This window comes from Maniola jurtina, chromosome 19 (genome assembly GCF_905333055.1).
Source record: "Maniola jurtina chromosome 19, ilManJurt1.1, whole genome shotgun sequence".
Lineage (NCBI taxonomy): Eukaryota > Metazoa > Arthropoda > Insecta > Lepidoptera > Nymphalidae > Maniola > Maniola jurtina.
In genome coordinates, this window is record NC_060047.1 from 3,649,217 (window position 1) to 3,665,167 (window position 15,951).

Here is a 15,951-nt window from a genome sequence, read left to right on the forward strand (position 1 = left end):
CGTCCAAACAGTATATCGAACGACAAATAAGGATGTAAAAAAATCCGGCTTTGTAGGGAACAGGGACTCAGGGACGCAGCGGTTTCCCTGGTTATTACCAGGGAAACCGCTGCGTTTGGCCCATTCAAAAATTTAGTTATGATAGATCAGTTTTTATTTATCTTGGCATCAGACCAGGGAAACGTTACTCATTTCAGCTGCGAATCATTCATGGTTGACTCAGATAGTAGTACTAGACCCACAATCTACATACTATAAATTATTTAACTATCGTCACCATGATATCACAATTAATCACATAACTAGACATTTATTTGCATCAAAAACTGTATCGTCAGAATGACTCTTATTTTCTAGAGACACACATAAAACAAGCAAACTTTTTTACGGAATTGAGTTTCCGAAATTCTAAATCTTCTGCTAAGGGTATACTAGAACCGATGAACGACAAAGCGTAGAAATACACCGTACGCTCTATTCTAGCGTAACGCAATCTCTACCGATGTGGGCTATGCATTTGTACTCTACCGCACGCGTCGTCAGTTTATTGTAGTTCGGTAACTGTAACTTTGAGTCCGCCAATTTAGGCAGCGGCCAGTGTCGCATGGCAAACGGTATAAACCAATCATGACGCTAAGCTAATGGAAGGGCTTAGCGTCTGGGTGTAGTGGTTTATTAGAAAAGGGTCATATCCAGCAAGTGACGTCCACACGCCTTAGGCTGATAATGATAGTGATAAGTCAGTTTCTTACCTTTTGTCCGGCGTCGGCGAGGTAAAGATATCGTTATCTAACCCCAGGACAGGATCCACGGCGGGGTCTATTATCTCCACTTTAACTCTAACGCCCTCTTCAGGTAACTCCGGGTAAGAAGGGTAGGGCTCTTGGAAGGGCTTGACGTCAGGCGGGCTGGTCGATCTCTTGTTGAGCCGGCACACTGGCATGTGGTTTGACAGTATCGCTTGTAACTGGTCCTTGTCTGCATTGAGTTTGCGTATTTCATCCTGTAATCAAATTATGGAGATTGATTATGGATTGTGGTACAATTTACAAAAAGTTGGAGCTGATTGATAAACCTAGACGCTAAAATACTACACCAAAGAAAAAGCAATGAACTTGCAATAGGTACTATTTTAAAAAGCCCACCTCTCAAAAGACCGTATGTGAATTCCATGTAAATGTCTGTTATGGTAATTTCTGCATACCGGCTTTTATTCTTTATTGATTTTGGGCACTTAACAGAACTGGGTTGAGAGTGCAAGTGGATTTAGTGTTTTGTTTTTCCTCTGTTTTTATTTACGTCGAACACACATAGTGCATCTGTAACAGGTAGGCATCCTACTACGCATTACTGCAATCTTCAGGAAGCCAAAAAAAACAGTACATGGAGAAGTTCTTAGGGAAGGGAGTCTTGGCTGGTCTTCTTTTGCCAGTGCTCCGTTGTTGGACCCTGGAAGAGCGACCTGAAAACCCATACGAAACTGGAGAGTTGCTAGACCAATGAAAGAATAGTAAATACCTGTAGCATCTGTTTCTTTTCTTCGAGTTGGTCAGTTTCCTCTTGCAATTCGTTGGTGTGGTCGAGTCTTCGCTTGCGACAGCGCGCTGCGGCCATTTTGTTTCGTTCGCGGCGGATCTTTCTTCTTTCTTCCTCTTCGGGAGTGATATCTTGGGGAGTCTTGGCCGGTCGTCTTCCACCCATGTTCCGTCGCTTGGGCGCGGGAAGGCCAGGACTGCTGCTGCTGTCGCCGCTGGCTGAGAGGGGGCCCGGCGACACATGCAGCGTCGTCGGGCCTGAGTCACAGTAACCCACTGGATTCAGGATGCCTGAAAGATAAATGAGAGATAGGATAGTATGTAGATTTTGTGGTAGGCCAGATCAATCCGTTTTTGGTAAAATTTTGAAGTGTTTTTTTGTCCAAATTATTCATTTTCATTTCTAAATTTTTGCTTCTGGCCTCCATCTAAGGACAGCATTAAGCAAAATAAGATGACGAGAGACCCCCAGGTCGAAGTAATGGTCGCCTCATGAGGATCGGCGCAGCTGGATAGAAAGGATAGGTAGGTAGAAAATCATGTGTGAAAGGGCGCTCTCCGACCTACTCGTATGTCCAGCAGAAGATGCTTGAATAATCATGATGTTTGAGGATATATTACAAGGCCAAGCTCACCGTAAGAGTTGCCCTGCGCCACGGAGGGCGGCACAAAGCCCGCGTGGCTGGAGCGCTCAGCGTGGCAGTTGTTCAGCTCGATGTACGTCTGCTCGAAGCTGCGCAGCTGCGTGGGCGTTATGGTCGCCGTGGTGCGGGTTGGGACCCCCGACTGGAGGCCCTCTAGGTTTGCCAACTGGAAACAAAAGGAAACAAAACGTTAGTCATCTAACATTACATTGGAGACAGATTTTTGTCTGGTGGAAGGTTCGGCTGTGACTAGTTACCACAAGATTACCAGAAGATTTAGTAAACAAAGAGTTCCCACGGGATTTTTAACAACCTAAATCCACATGGACAAAGTCGCGGGCATCATCTAGTGATATACGTGGACAAACTATTCATGTACTAGTAACTAGTAAATAGGCACGAATTAAGGGGTTTCTTTTTAAAATCTTTAAATTGAAATGACAATGAAGGCAGGTATGTTTGTGCCCTAAATTAAATATTATAATTAGGAGTATCACGATACAATGTAATAACATGATATTGTTATGCAATGTTTATTTACTATACAGTGAATTGATGTTGCTTCCACATACCGATCGCTTTTTATCAGCAAAACATTCGCGCTGCGAGTGCAACAATAATATAACAGTAAGATAAAAACAATACACAACACAATTTGCTAGAAATAATTGAAAATTTTCTATGTAAATCAATCATTTTATGGAACGCATGATATGATAATGAAACTAGCGATGTAAATAATATACAATATACATGTACCATATTCGAGAGAAATAAATGATTATGATTATAGCTTAGGTAAATAGATCAACAAGAAGAAACCCCGTGTACGCAGTAGTGGGCCATCGTGTCGATGAGTTGATTATGATGGTGATGATGTTTATTACGTGATGCTCCCAACTCGTCCAAGTAGGTTTAGGTTTTAAAAATCAGTGGGATCTCTGATTCTCCAGGATAAAAAGTAGCCTGCTTAGTATGTCTACGCCTAAGCTTCGAGTATGTCTGTTTGACATCAAAATCGATTAAACGGATGGGCCGTGAAAAGATAAAGGACAGAGAGACACCTATTTATAATATTAGTTTATTTTATCCAAGAATCATCAAACAATCTAAATCAGCAAGCGCAGTGTGGGACGACCTTTAACCCGCTGGACTGACGACCTTTTGGAAGGTAGCGGGAAGTGGGTGGATGAGGAAGTCAGAGGATCGTGTGTGGTGGCACGCTCTTGGGAAGGCCTGTCCAGCAGTAAACGCAAACAGGTTTATTGAATGAATTTATCTAACTACTAGCCGATGCCCGCGACTTCGCCCGCGTGGATTTAGGTTTGAAATCCCGTGGGAACTCTTTGATTTTCCGGGATAAAAAGTAGCCTATGTGCTAATCCAGGATATTATCTATCTCCATTCCAAGTTTCAGCCAAATCCGTCAAGTAGTTTTTGCGTGAAAGAGTAACAAACATACACACACACACACACACACACATACAAACTTTCGCCTTTATAATATTAATAAGTGTGATTAGTGTGAATTAGTGTGATAGTGTGATAAGTGTGATGGAGAAACACAAATTATTATTAATATGTTGTATTGTCTTTATGAATAGATTCTTTGGTTTACTATTGAAGTCTAAATGAATCATTCTATATAACCGATATTACAATGTTATTTTTGAGAAATGGCGCTGACAACTTAATCGTAAATCTTTCACCCGTGGTTATTTCACGAGTTAAATAAACAAACATACACGTTGTATAAACTAAAGCATAAGTGGTAAGTGCATGTAATTATGCATTGTTTTTTGACATGTTTCTATAATAAACCTAATGGTTTGAGCGGTACATTGATACGTCAGTCAGTCAGTTTCTTCTTTTATCTCTTATAATAATATGTATATTAAAATATGGTAAAGGAAAACATCGTGAGAAAACCTGCATCCCTGAGACTTCTCCAAATTGTTCTCAAAGGTGTGTGTTGTCCGCCAATCAGAACTTGGCCAACTGCTCTTAGTAGTGTTTCAGTGATGGGTTGATGATGATGATGAGAATCTTTGAATGTAGTTTTTATCTTTAGGCCAATTTGTTCTATTCTAGTATAAATTTTCTCCTCACTCTCTCAAAATAACATCCTGTATAAGCCGCTATATCACGCGTCCTTCACGAATTAAGACATGAATGTTATGATCTAGCGCCGACGCTGAGGCAATAATATCTAGCCTAGGCAATTCTTGTCTGATTCACTGCATCCTACTTTAAAGTCGTAGAGAGGCGCGCGCGCACCTCACTTGCCAGACAGCATGGTTTTTGGCACAAGCTTTTATTTAGACGTATGATACGGTAATTTTAGGGTTCCGCAATCCGTACCCGAAGGGTGCCAACAGGACCCTAAATTATTAACTCTCCGCTGTCCATCTGTCTGTCTATCTATCTATATGTCTGTCTGTCTGTCAGGGGGCTGCATCTCATGAACCGTAAAATTTCAAAATTTCATGGAAATTAAAAAATTAAAGTGTTATTTATGTATGATGATAGGAAACCCTTTGTGTGCGAGTGCGACTCGCCCTTAACCGGTTTTTAACCGACTTCGAAAAAAGGAGGAGGTTCTCGTCGGAATCTTTTTTTTATGCATTTTCTGGCGTATTCATAACTTTACTATCGTTATAACGTAACAGAAATCTAGTTACGTTTTCCGATAGTATTTTCATTTTCCTAGTGATTAGTCAAGGGTTGCCACCTGCAGTAGTAAATGTGTCATCGAGCACAATTATTATTGAAGAGTACCTACTACCTACCTACGCTCGATGACACAATTTACTATACAGTATACCGAATAATTATTATTTAGGTATTTACATATATCTATTTAGCAGGTATAATTTTAGTTACTTAGTAAGTCTGCGTGGAATTTATTCACATTTTTGTTCAAACTTTTCAGTTTTTTCCGTGGGACTAAACGTGTTCCCGCGGTATAAATTAACCTACGTATGTCTTCAGACTAAACATTACCTATATCTCTGCGATTTTCAGACACTAGGGCCTATTTCAAAATCGCCAGGTAAACTTGACGCATTCGTTAGAACAAGTTTATCTGGCGGGTGTGGCCCAAGACACCATCGAGACACACATCACACTAATATTATAAAGGGGAAAGTTTGTATGTGTGTGTGTGTGTTTGTATGTTTGTTACTCCTTCACGCAAAAACTATTTGACGGATTTGGCTGAAATTTGGAATGGAGATAGATAATATCCAGAATTAGCACATAGGCTACTTTTTATCCCGGAAAATCAAGAGTTCCCACAGGATTTAGAAAAACCTAAATCCACGCGGGCGAAGTCGCGGGCATCGGCTAGTTGTATATATTTTAAACGTCATGGCTAAGCGTCAAGATCAACGTTTAGGGATAATATATCGTAACCCAAATATCTCTCCCTCGAGCCAGCCTTTCTATTGAATTCGAGCACAGTTCAGCGGTTTAGTCGTGACAGACACACTTTCGCCTTTGAGTACCTATAAAATCGTGTGGCTGGATGTGTATTGTACCTGTTGACACCACAGCTCGGTCGCCAGCATGTTGGCGAACTCCAGCGGATCAATGTTCTGCATGTCGACTGTCCACCACTACCACGTTTATAATTAGACGCTTACTCTATTGTGTTGCGCTTTTTGCGACGCGACACCTTCGTGCGGGTTCGAGTTTGTTAGTCGATTTGTTCGTTATAAAATCCGCCCTCGCAAAACAATTACAGAATTAAGAAAATTTACAGGTATCGGTGCACTCGATAACGTCGGGGGTTTTTCTTAATTTTACGTTTATGTGTTTAGGGTGTTGGTTTTCGGTATCGATCGCGAGGATTCGCTTCGGGCGATCGATGTGCGCGGGAGTGCGGGTCGTTCGTTCGTTGCGCGCGCGTCGTACGGCGGCCGGCCGCGGCGGATCGCGCGCTACTGCTGGGCGCGCCCGCCCTCGCCCGCGCGCTCGCCCACGAGCGACGTCGAAATCACGTATTAATAGAACACTCCTCTAACTCCGGAAATATTTCGCATCATTTCGCATCGCACGCGGCGGCTTCTAGTTATCCGTGGTAATGGGCGGTCTAACCTGAAAATTAAGCGCCCGCGCCGCTGCTTTATGAGTTCCTTTCAAGTTCGCGAGACTTGATAACCCACACGTTTGTTGTAAATGACAATCTATTAGACCAGTTTTAATTTGGTAACCAAAAAAATCTGTATAATAACGGCGTCACGTATAGGTACTTATTATACTTGAACACATGTTTGAAGACTGCTACTGCAACTAAATGTCCATCTCCAACCTAAGATACAGTTAGCTTTGCGCCATAAAGATGCGTGGAGAATGGAATAATCTAACACTATTATAAATGGGACTTTTAACATGTCAGAAGCCAGAAGGCTGTGAAATGTCAAACAAATTCTCTTCAACAATTAAGACAATGCGATCGCAGTTCTATCGAACATTGCCAGAAAAGAGAGTTTTCAACATGTTTTTATTTAGGTAAAGGTTTCGTCAGTGCAAACTACGGTAAGAACGGTACGGTAGAGTAAAGGTACGGTTACTTTTTTTTTTTTCTTTTTTTTTTTAAGGGCTTTGATCTAGGTTACTTTTATCGCCTAAAACTAGTATAGCATTTACTAGACACTAATGTACAGAATACAGAAACACTATAAGAAAAAGCAATTTTTCTCGATAGGATCTCCCACGCTGCTCTACTATTCAATTCAGACATTTGAAATACTGTTTGAAAAGTTGATTCTCATCAATCTTATCGAACAATTCATTTTCTACTAAATTTCAATAACTATAATTTATCAGCTAGCACCATGCTAGCTCATAATATAAATGCGGTGAATGACGCCGACTCGATGTGAAGCGGGTGGGAGGCTCGGCAGGACCTTGCGTCAAGGACGTGCTACGACGTAGGCGGGGGATTTCGGCGAATACAGCCTTATTTGGTCACGTGTCAATTATCAGTTCAAGATTTCATTTTATAGATACTTGCTACCTACCAATTAAGGCTTATTAAGTGAAAATCAAGCGGTAACCTAACCTGCCTAAAAGAGTTATTAGGTGAAAAAAACTTTACTTCGTGGTCACTTTTACAGTTACTGCGAATTCAATTAAAGCTAAATAATATGATATACAATTTTCTCTGAAACGTAGAATACAGCAGCATCTTTTCCCCGCTAACACTAAGCCGGCTGGCAATAGCCTTAGAACTGGTACGGGAAAAATATGGATAAAAAACCACGGCGAGCGACGCGACAAATAGATCACATTTTATATAACAAATACAAAAGGAAAGGCTCAGTCATTAACTTTGTAAATTTTTTGTCTGATAAATAAAATATAGCAGAATCCTTTTCCCGCTAACACTTAGCCCAACTGGCAATAAAAGAAGGATTAGCCAAAACTGAACTGGTAATTGGTAATTGTGTCCAATCTCGTAAGCTGGCGACTGGCGGACGAAGCGATCGCTCCGGAAGCGCTCGGCCAATTACACCAATTGCCCAAATGAAATACGTCTCAACTCTCAAATGCGAGCACGTACCAACTCGCTAATTGGTCACGGTGCTTACCTATCGGATAACTCACATAATCTCACATTCCATTTTTTTTTTAATTTATAGACTAGCGCTAGGCTGCAATCAGATTCGCTGGCAAGTGATGATGCAGCCTAAGATGAAGCACGCTTGCCTAGATGATACTTATTCAATCTTCACTTGAAAGTACCCATATTATAATCGGAGGAGAAAACATTTCTTTTTTTGAACTATTAATCGTTAACTCGAGCATTTTTTTAAAGAGACTAAATTAGGAAATCTTGTGCTTTGTTAATTTTATTAATTGTCTCTAAACCAAAAAGTTCATCATCATCATCATCATCAACCCAGCAGAACGAGAAGAGCTTGGCCATAGTCTACCGCGCAAGCCAAGTGAGGATTGGCAGACTTCACATACCTTTCAGAACATTCTGGAACAGAATACAGAACAGGCACTATCGCTTATATAAATTGCAATAGCCAAAAGATTACGATAGCATATTAAAATTAATTAAGGCAGCGAGTCGAAAGTCGTAAATCGCAAGACTGCAGTCTGTACATTCATTTTTTTAGTAATAATGCACGTAAACTTTCAAAGATCTACATTCTACACCTACTTATACTATTCTAATATTATAAATGGGTAAAGTTTGTAAGTGTGTTTGTAGGACACAATCTCTGGTACTACTGAACCGATTTCGAAAAAATTTTCACCAGTAAAAAGCTACATTATTCCTGAGAGTTGAATAATGAAATAGGCTATATTTCATTTTCAAAAAAATTAGAGATCCTTACCGAAATTGTAATAAGCTACCCGTGCGAAACTGAGGCAGGTCGCCAGTATTTTATATTCGTAAGAATACGCATGGAAATAGTAAGGTCTACTGTCTGTATACATTGACATTTTCAGGAATGTGCGTAAGCCCCGCCCAAGAATGTTCAATGCATGCGTTTGTTCAGCCACTTCAAGATAAAGCAAGCAAGCAGTCCAGTTCAGATCATGAAGAAGCAAATGTTGTTATCGCACGGTGATGAGATCACCACTATATTCAGTTGTGACGTCGCTGTGAGGTAGGCGATCCTACTGCTAGTATTACCGTGAAATTAAATTATTATATTACGAGCGTGAGTATGACTGGCGGAGCACATGTTCGCTGCTTCCGAGTAACGTTCGGGAATCGGGATGTTCTGTGAATTGTTTGGGAATTTTGAATCCTCTTCAAAATAGGAGGTTCCAATAAATACTTGGGACAATTTACTGGGAACTTGGGACGTCTTGGGTTTACCGTATTTTCTGAGATGTTGTAGTCGAGTTAGTAATTATTTTTTAATTCAAAGAGTAGGATCGCTAAATGATCACAGGATTTTAGTAAGGTGGTTTTAAATTATTATTTTATTGCATTAAGATTATTTTCTGTTCAGTATAGTTGATGAATATGTATTTTTCCTGCAGCGACATTTGGAGCCAAAAAATTAATAAATAAACACTGGGAACAAGTTTAGAAGTACATTAGGTATAATCTTTATCCAAATATAGCATTAAAATTAAAACAAGTTTATCGCATAACAACCTATGCAAGAATTTAAAGTATGCGTGCTAATTAGAACCTATGCAAATGTTAATAATGCAATGTATAGTACATACTGGTACACAAACATGGGTAGATATGGTACTATAAATATAATAGGCATATCGGCGATAATGCAAACCCGTTATCCGCACGTGTGCTCGCCCACGTCCGTATCCGTGCGACTTATCTAATTCCTATATACAGAATGATTCAACTTCTAACAATTGGGATGATGCTTATGTCAAAAATAAATTATTTCTTTATGATGATGATGATGATGATGGAGTCCTTTTATTCCTTCGTGGAACTTGGGGCTGCAGTAGTTGTTTTCCATGTCTCTCTATCTTTGGCTGCTGCCTTGATAGGGTTCCACGAGAGTCCCACTCTTTTAAGATCTGCTTGAAATTATTTCTTAGTAAATATTAAATAGAGGGTCTTCCAAAATTCGTAAAATCTAAGTTTTAAGTTTGCTTACCATTTTAAATTATATCGATTAAACTGTACGGTAAATTACATCGAATGTTTATGACGTCATATTTTATATAAGCTCCCTATTAAGCAAGCGTTTTTACATTTGATAAAAAGTCGCTTATTTGACTAGTAGTTATAATCAGTATTTTATTCAAGTATATGTATTACGTATTGTAACTGGGAATTTACCTATTTGAAGTTTTCCAAACGTATTGAAAAAGTGCATAACTTTATAAAAATCTGGTAAATATTAATAAATCGTGCGTCGCAACAAACTAGGAAAAAGTACGTCATACCAAATTATAACATTTTGTTTTAATTCCTGCCTAAAAATGAAAAAAAAATCATTCTGTATACGAACGACTACGAATAAAATTATGCAAGTCTGTCAAACAATAGGTTGGAGTTACTCGAAAGCAATAAGTAGGTGTAGATTTTAGGTACGAGTCTACCCTCGAAGAAACTGTAGAACTAAGAATTATTTAGGTTGTTGCATTCCCTGAATTTTGGGAAAACAGTGCTAATGGTTTGCTAATCCTGAATTGATTGAACCACTAACATAATTTCGTCATTTTGTATTAGTTCTGTCCTTTATCCCACAGAACATTGTGAAAAGATGACGGTTCCGCGGTCTTGACGCTATTATAGCACAACTTTATGTGTTACATGTGAACAGGACATGTTGAATAAAAAAAATTACATAGGTACAGTCAAAGGCCGTAAGTCGTTTAGCACCTTAATGATCATATTCGCGTGGCACGCTTCTGCACATGCGTTAGAAGTGTGTGGCGTGTTAATATAAAAAGGTGCGACAGAAAAAAGTGCGACAGGATTTTGATGCAATAGTTTCACGGAATTGCTACTCGAATTCTGAGGCCGAGCGTACACTGACTTTGTCCTGTAAATTGAAATCGAGCTCCATTACAGTAATCACAATACAAGTAGTTCAATCTAAAGTCTGAAGAAGTTAATACACAAGAAGCCTGGATGAGATCTGGTTTTGTACAATACATAGCCTCACGCCTCATGTTCAGGTTGGACTATTTTGTTTACACTATAAAACACTTCAAAATTATCACCTAACTATCGAAAACCCGTATCAATGAGCACGTACATTTTATCAGTATGTGAGCTTGGTATAGGTTCGTGGTCTTACAGTACAGGCTATTTTTAAACGTGCTAATTTTAGCGCCCACTGATCCCCCTTCACCATGGGATCATGCGGGCATGTCTGCGAAAATAAACATTATAAAATCGCATCGACACTCGTCTCTCGCGTTGCGGTCAAACGCCTTTCTGATTTAATCTTTTGGCCAGTTGATAATGTGGTGTTTCCTTCGCGGATATTTAAATTAAGCAATCAATGTTTTGGGTGTTAATATCTTAAATGATAAGGAAATTCCTGGAAGAGAGTTTATTTCCATATTTAAGTAATTTCATCTTGAAGCAGATATAGGTTACAATTTGTTGTTTTATGATTCTAGGTCAACGGGAAAGTACCCTATAGGTTTTCTTGACAGATACGACAGACAGACAGACAGACATACAACAAAGTTTAAGATCCTATAAGGGTTCCGTTTTCCTTTTGAGGTACGGAACCCTATAAAACCATAGTAGAGTATCATTTACCAAAAATTATGTAAGTACAAATGAGGTACAGTAACAAATCATAAGGGTTCTTTAACCGGACAAAGGGGTCTACGCACTTGATTATGTGTGCACAGTGCACTTAATCGATTTCGTGATGCGTTCGACCTGTCGTGTCGTTACATAGTACTATTTGAGGCACGTGGTCGAATGATGACAGGTGAGTCCCGTAAGAACGCTGACCTCTACCTACCAATACAAGTACGCTGGACCTCCGATTACCGACCTCTTTTTGATTCCAATGTATTAATAATTTTACATTAGCTAGCCTGGTCCGGTTTTCGGGCAAGAACTCGATGATCATGTAAAAGGATCACGTATACCCACCTATCTAACCTAATATTATAAATTCGAAAATGAGTCAGTTTGTTTGTCTGCCTGCTAACCACATTTGTTTTGACCCAACAGATTTTGACGAAAAGCAGAAAGCTACCTTGCACCCAAGGAACGGAAACAGCCTACATTTTTATCCCGTTAATTTGCGTCCCAGGGATGAACATAGGCTACTTTTTATCCCGGAAAATTTAGAGTTCCTACGGGATTGAAAAAAACTAAACTCCTCACGAACGAAGTCGCGTTTTCATCATCTAGTAGGTATATTACCTGAGGTAAAGATACAAGTATAAGAAAAGACTAGAAAATTGTTATATTGCAACATCGCAACGATGTGGTTTTAATCTACTTTAAACAAGCCTCAAGGATTTTACCTTCAAAACCTACCATAAACATGTCTTCCGTGAAAACGGAAAACAAAGCCTGAGCGTTATGTTAATGTGAATGGTTAATGCCATTAAGTATGTAAATTTTCACTCCAAAACAAATATGGTGCGGGTTGGTGTGAAATAACTGGTTAGGAGAAGAAAATAAACGCTAGAATTGACTTTAGTATCTGTAGGGTAAGTACTGTGTGTGCTGTGCACTCCGTATGAGTGAAAAGGCATTGCCTTCCTTTCTTGTTTACTAGGAAGCTCTTTTTAGGGTTCCGTATTCAAAGGGTGCCAACGGCCAAACCAAGCCGACTGTAGACTGTATCTCGTGAACCGTAACAGGTATTTGTTGAATTGTCACAGAATGTGTATTCCTATTGCCGCTATCACAACAAATAATAAAAATAAAAAAAATCAAATAAAGCGTTATTTCTTGTACGATGGTACGGAACCCTTAGCAATTTTTTATTAATTTGTCAAATTGCAAATCCGTAAGTATCTTTGGCTAAAGAATAAGAATCTCTAAGAACTGGTGAAATCCCTAAAACCCCTGATGGATTGCAACCCTACCATTACATTACCTCATCATAAGCGGCCTAAAACGTTTCCCATACATTCCAGTTCACGCGATATTGACCTCAATGCCTTTGAATTTAAGGCCGTTTCATTTTCACGTAAACACCCATAAACACTCACAAGACTATTATCACGTCAAGTTGAGAAGGTCGTATCTTGTAGGATTGTGGTACTACGGAATAGCATTTTAAATCTTGTTGGTTGTCTGGAAGCTCATTAACGACCGCTAATTGCTCTAGCTAATAGCTGCCCGAGTTGTCGACTTAGAAAATTCCTTGAACTGTTTCTAAATAAACAAAGATCTATTTTGTTACTTGCCAGCTTGCCATACATAAATGCCATAGTGAAGTTTGTTTTCCGCTTCTACGTAAAACTCAAGTGTTTTTACTCTATTATCTCTAGGTATGTACGTACTACACAATGAAAATACGCTTGTATCTACCTATTTCTATAACGCGTCCCATAAAAAGTCCAATAATATTCTTATAGAAAGACTTTATAGACTAGCTTGATTTCGATTTTTAAAAATCCCGCGGAAACTAAGATTTTTTGGGATAGAAAAGTAGCCTATATCCATTTTCGGGATGCAAGGAAGACCCTGTGCGTTTCGTCAAGAGAGCTGTGAAAAGATAGCAGATAGACAGACAGTCACATTCGCATTTATTAGTACAATTGATATTAGTGTGGATGATTAGCTGACCCCAACTAAGATAGGATTGGATTTCTGAAAATCATTTTCTTCAAGTCTATAGATAATCGAGCAAATCTACATGCAAAATCTATTGTTTCCAGATTTTGATGAGAAAAGTTATTTATGACAAAATTAATGGAGAAATCATAAGAATATTTTTGGAAAACTTCGCGGAAAATCCGAAGATATTTTTTTTTGTTTGTATATCATAATATAGGAGACTAATATTATGTCGTTTTTGGCGGGTAAACCACTGTGGTTAATAGTCTAGTCACCAATTTACCTGTGGGTTTTTAATATCTTATAATCTCGGTATGAATATACATCCATACATATAGGTAAGTATATCAATAATTGGGTTAACGTAGGTGAATATTAATCGTGGGTTTCTCCATTGATCAATCGAAACGCACAAAAATAAATCGTAACAAGATCAATAATCTGTATGCAACAGAGGTCGATACCATATACAGTGCGAGTACTAATCTAACATTAAAATGTACAGGGTGGGTATTAAGCAAACAACACATGCAAGTGCGGCGCCATCCGCTAAGGGCTATTTCACACGACGCTACAATAATCGCAGCGATGAATTCATATTATATAGGATTTTGTTTGTTTGTAATCGATATACTCTGCAACTTTACCGCGATATTAATAGATAATTCATTCACCATTAGAAAGCTACTTTACCCAGAAGTAACATAGGCTATAATATTGTATGATATCATTTATTATAATAAAATCCACTCCAGCAAAGCCGGGCAGATCTGCTAATACAAAAACATAGTCGATATAAATCATTAATTATCATTGAATAGGAATTACCTAATACGGCTAATTTTTATAAAGTCATCTTTGTCACAGTGACGAAAAAGCATGTCAGTTGTTATATCACTACTTTATGAATTCACCAAAATAACGATAAATTTTTATAACAGTGGCAGAACGTCTTGATTAACATTAATATTCTCTCTCTCTAATAAAATCTCTCTCTCTAATAAAATTACTTGTACGAACAGGGGAAGGGATTAATAAAAAAAGTCTAAGCATACAGCAAAAGTCTTGTTTGAATTATTTTATGATTTGATTTGATTTAAAAAATTAAGACTTAAAAATTAAGAGTCTTCTACAGTGTGAACCAGCATTAACTGTCGCGACATTGACCGCCACCGAACGAATAATAAAGCAAATCGACGCCTGGCACCGCGCCAACATCCCTTCCCTTCACCTTCGCTGCAAGAAAATGCAATGCCAACATCGATCCCTAACTTTACGCCATAGAAAGTGAACATAGTATGTGAATCGTGGATGCACTGCATTTTCTTTGTTTCCGCTACTTTAGTAAACCGCTACTCTATAGCTAGGGTTGTCAAAACTAGAGAAAAACAGAAAAATCAGCTCTATGTTTCATCTTTGCTGCAAGAAAATGCATAGCCAACTCAACATAGCTCCCTCTTTGCGCTTTAAAAAGAGAACATAGTATGTGGATCGAGGATGCACTGCATTTTCTTTATTTCCATTACTTTACTAAACAGCTACTCAGACTCTAGAGCTAGGGTTGTCAAACTAGAGAAAAATCAAAAAGTTAGCTCTATGCTTCATCTTCACTGCAAGATAATGCACTGCTAACATTGATTATTCTAGCTGTTATAACTAACAACGGAAAGTTTGTATACTGGATCATGAATAACTGCAATTTCTTTGTTTACATGACTTTAGTTTGTACCTACTCTGTGACAAATCTTTAGGGTTATCAGAACTAGCAATCGGAATATCAAATCATAGCCGGAAGAAAATATCTCTACCCGTCTACTATAGGTACTATACTCTATCCATAAAAATTAGTACATAATATTATTAGGAATTAAGCAATAATGTAAATAGCCTTGCACTAACTGACAAACCTTGCACTACATCATTTTAAGTTTTTTTTTGTAACCTGTCATTCGTGTTTTGTGGTGCAATACAATTATTATACATACCTACATATTACATACATATTATACATCCACCTAGTTTTCGTTAAATAGTATTTAACAGACAAAAACCCGGAAAAGTGAAAAGTCAGAGTGCCATCTAAGGATAATCAAAGCAAACAAATCAAAGTCTGGACCAGAGCCAACAGTCTTTCACTTCTCTTTGTTGCAATGCAAGCAAACGCATTGCCAAGATTTCTCCCTTATAAATTGCGTCCAAAGACCAAATATGCCCGCTAAAAAGATAACTACCAAAAATAATCCATAGTTCAAACTTTAACATAAAGTTCATTGCTAATGAACCGTTAATAAAATTAATTGCAACTATTTAAATTTATTAACGCAATTTGCCACTTATACTATCGGAATACATGAAAATTATATTCTTTTAATAAATTTTGTAGGTACGTGGGAAAGATCAAATTCAGGAAATACCCATGTTACGAAATATTACTAGTGATTTCGTTTCGCGAAACCTAATAGACTCGAAGGTCGAACTTCATCATTTGGTTTTCATGAAAATTCAATTATTGTCTTCGTTTTCAGTAACGTGCTGTTATTTTTAGGAGTAC

General features: G+C 38.4%; 1 protein-coding gene across 3 annotated transcripts in view; it reads right to left on the reverse strand.

Moving 5' to 3' along the window:
* The window catches only part of LOC123875039 (transcription factor kayak), a 56,324-nt gene that overhangs the window by 5,087 nt on the left and 35,286 nt on the right, over positions 1-15,951 (reverse strand). For 2 of the 3 annotated variants that reach the window (XM_045920687.1, XM_045920688.1), the window contains exons 2-4: positions 2,171-2,345; positions 1,519-1,826; positions 753-1,003 (exon numbers count right to left, since the gene is read on the reverse strand). In XM_045920687.1, the coding sequence (XP_045776643.1) occupies positions 753-1,003; positions 1,519-1,826; positions 2,171-2,345 (734 nt within the window). Of the gene's footprint in view, positions 1-752; positions 1,004-1,518; positions 1,827-2,170; positions 2,346-5,718; positions 6,130-15,951 lie in introns of those variants that run through there. The other variant, XM_045920689.1, reaches the window with a different exon arrangement.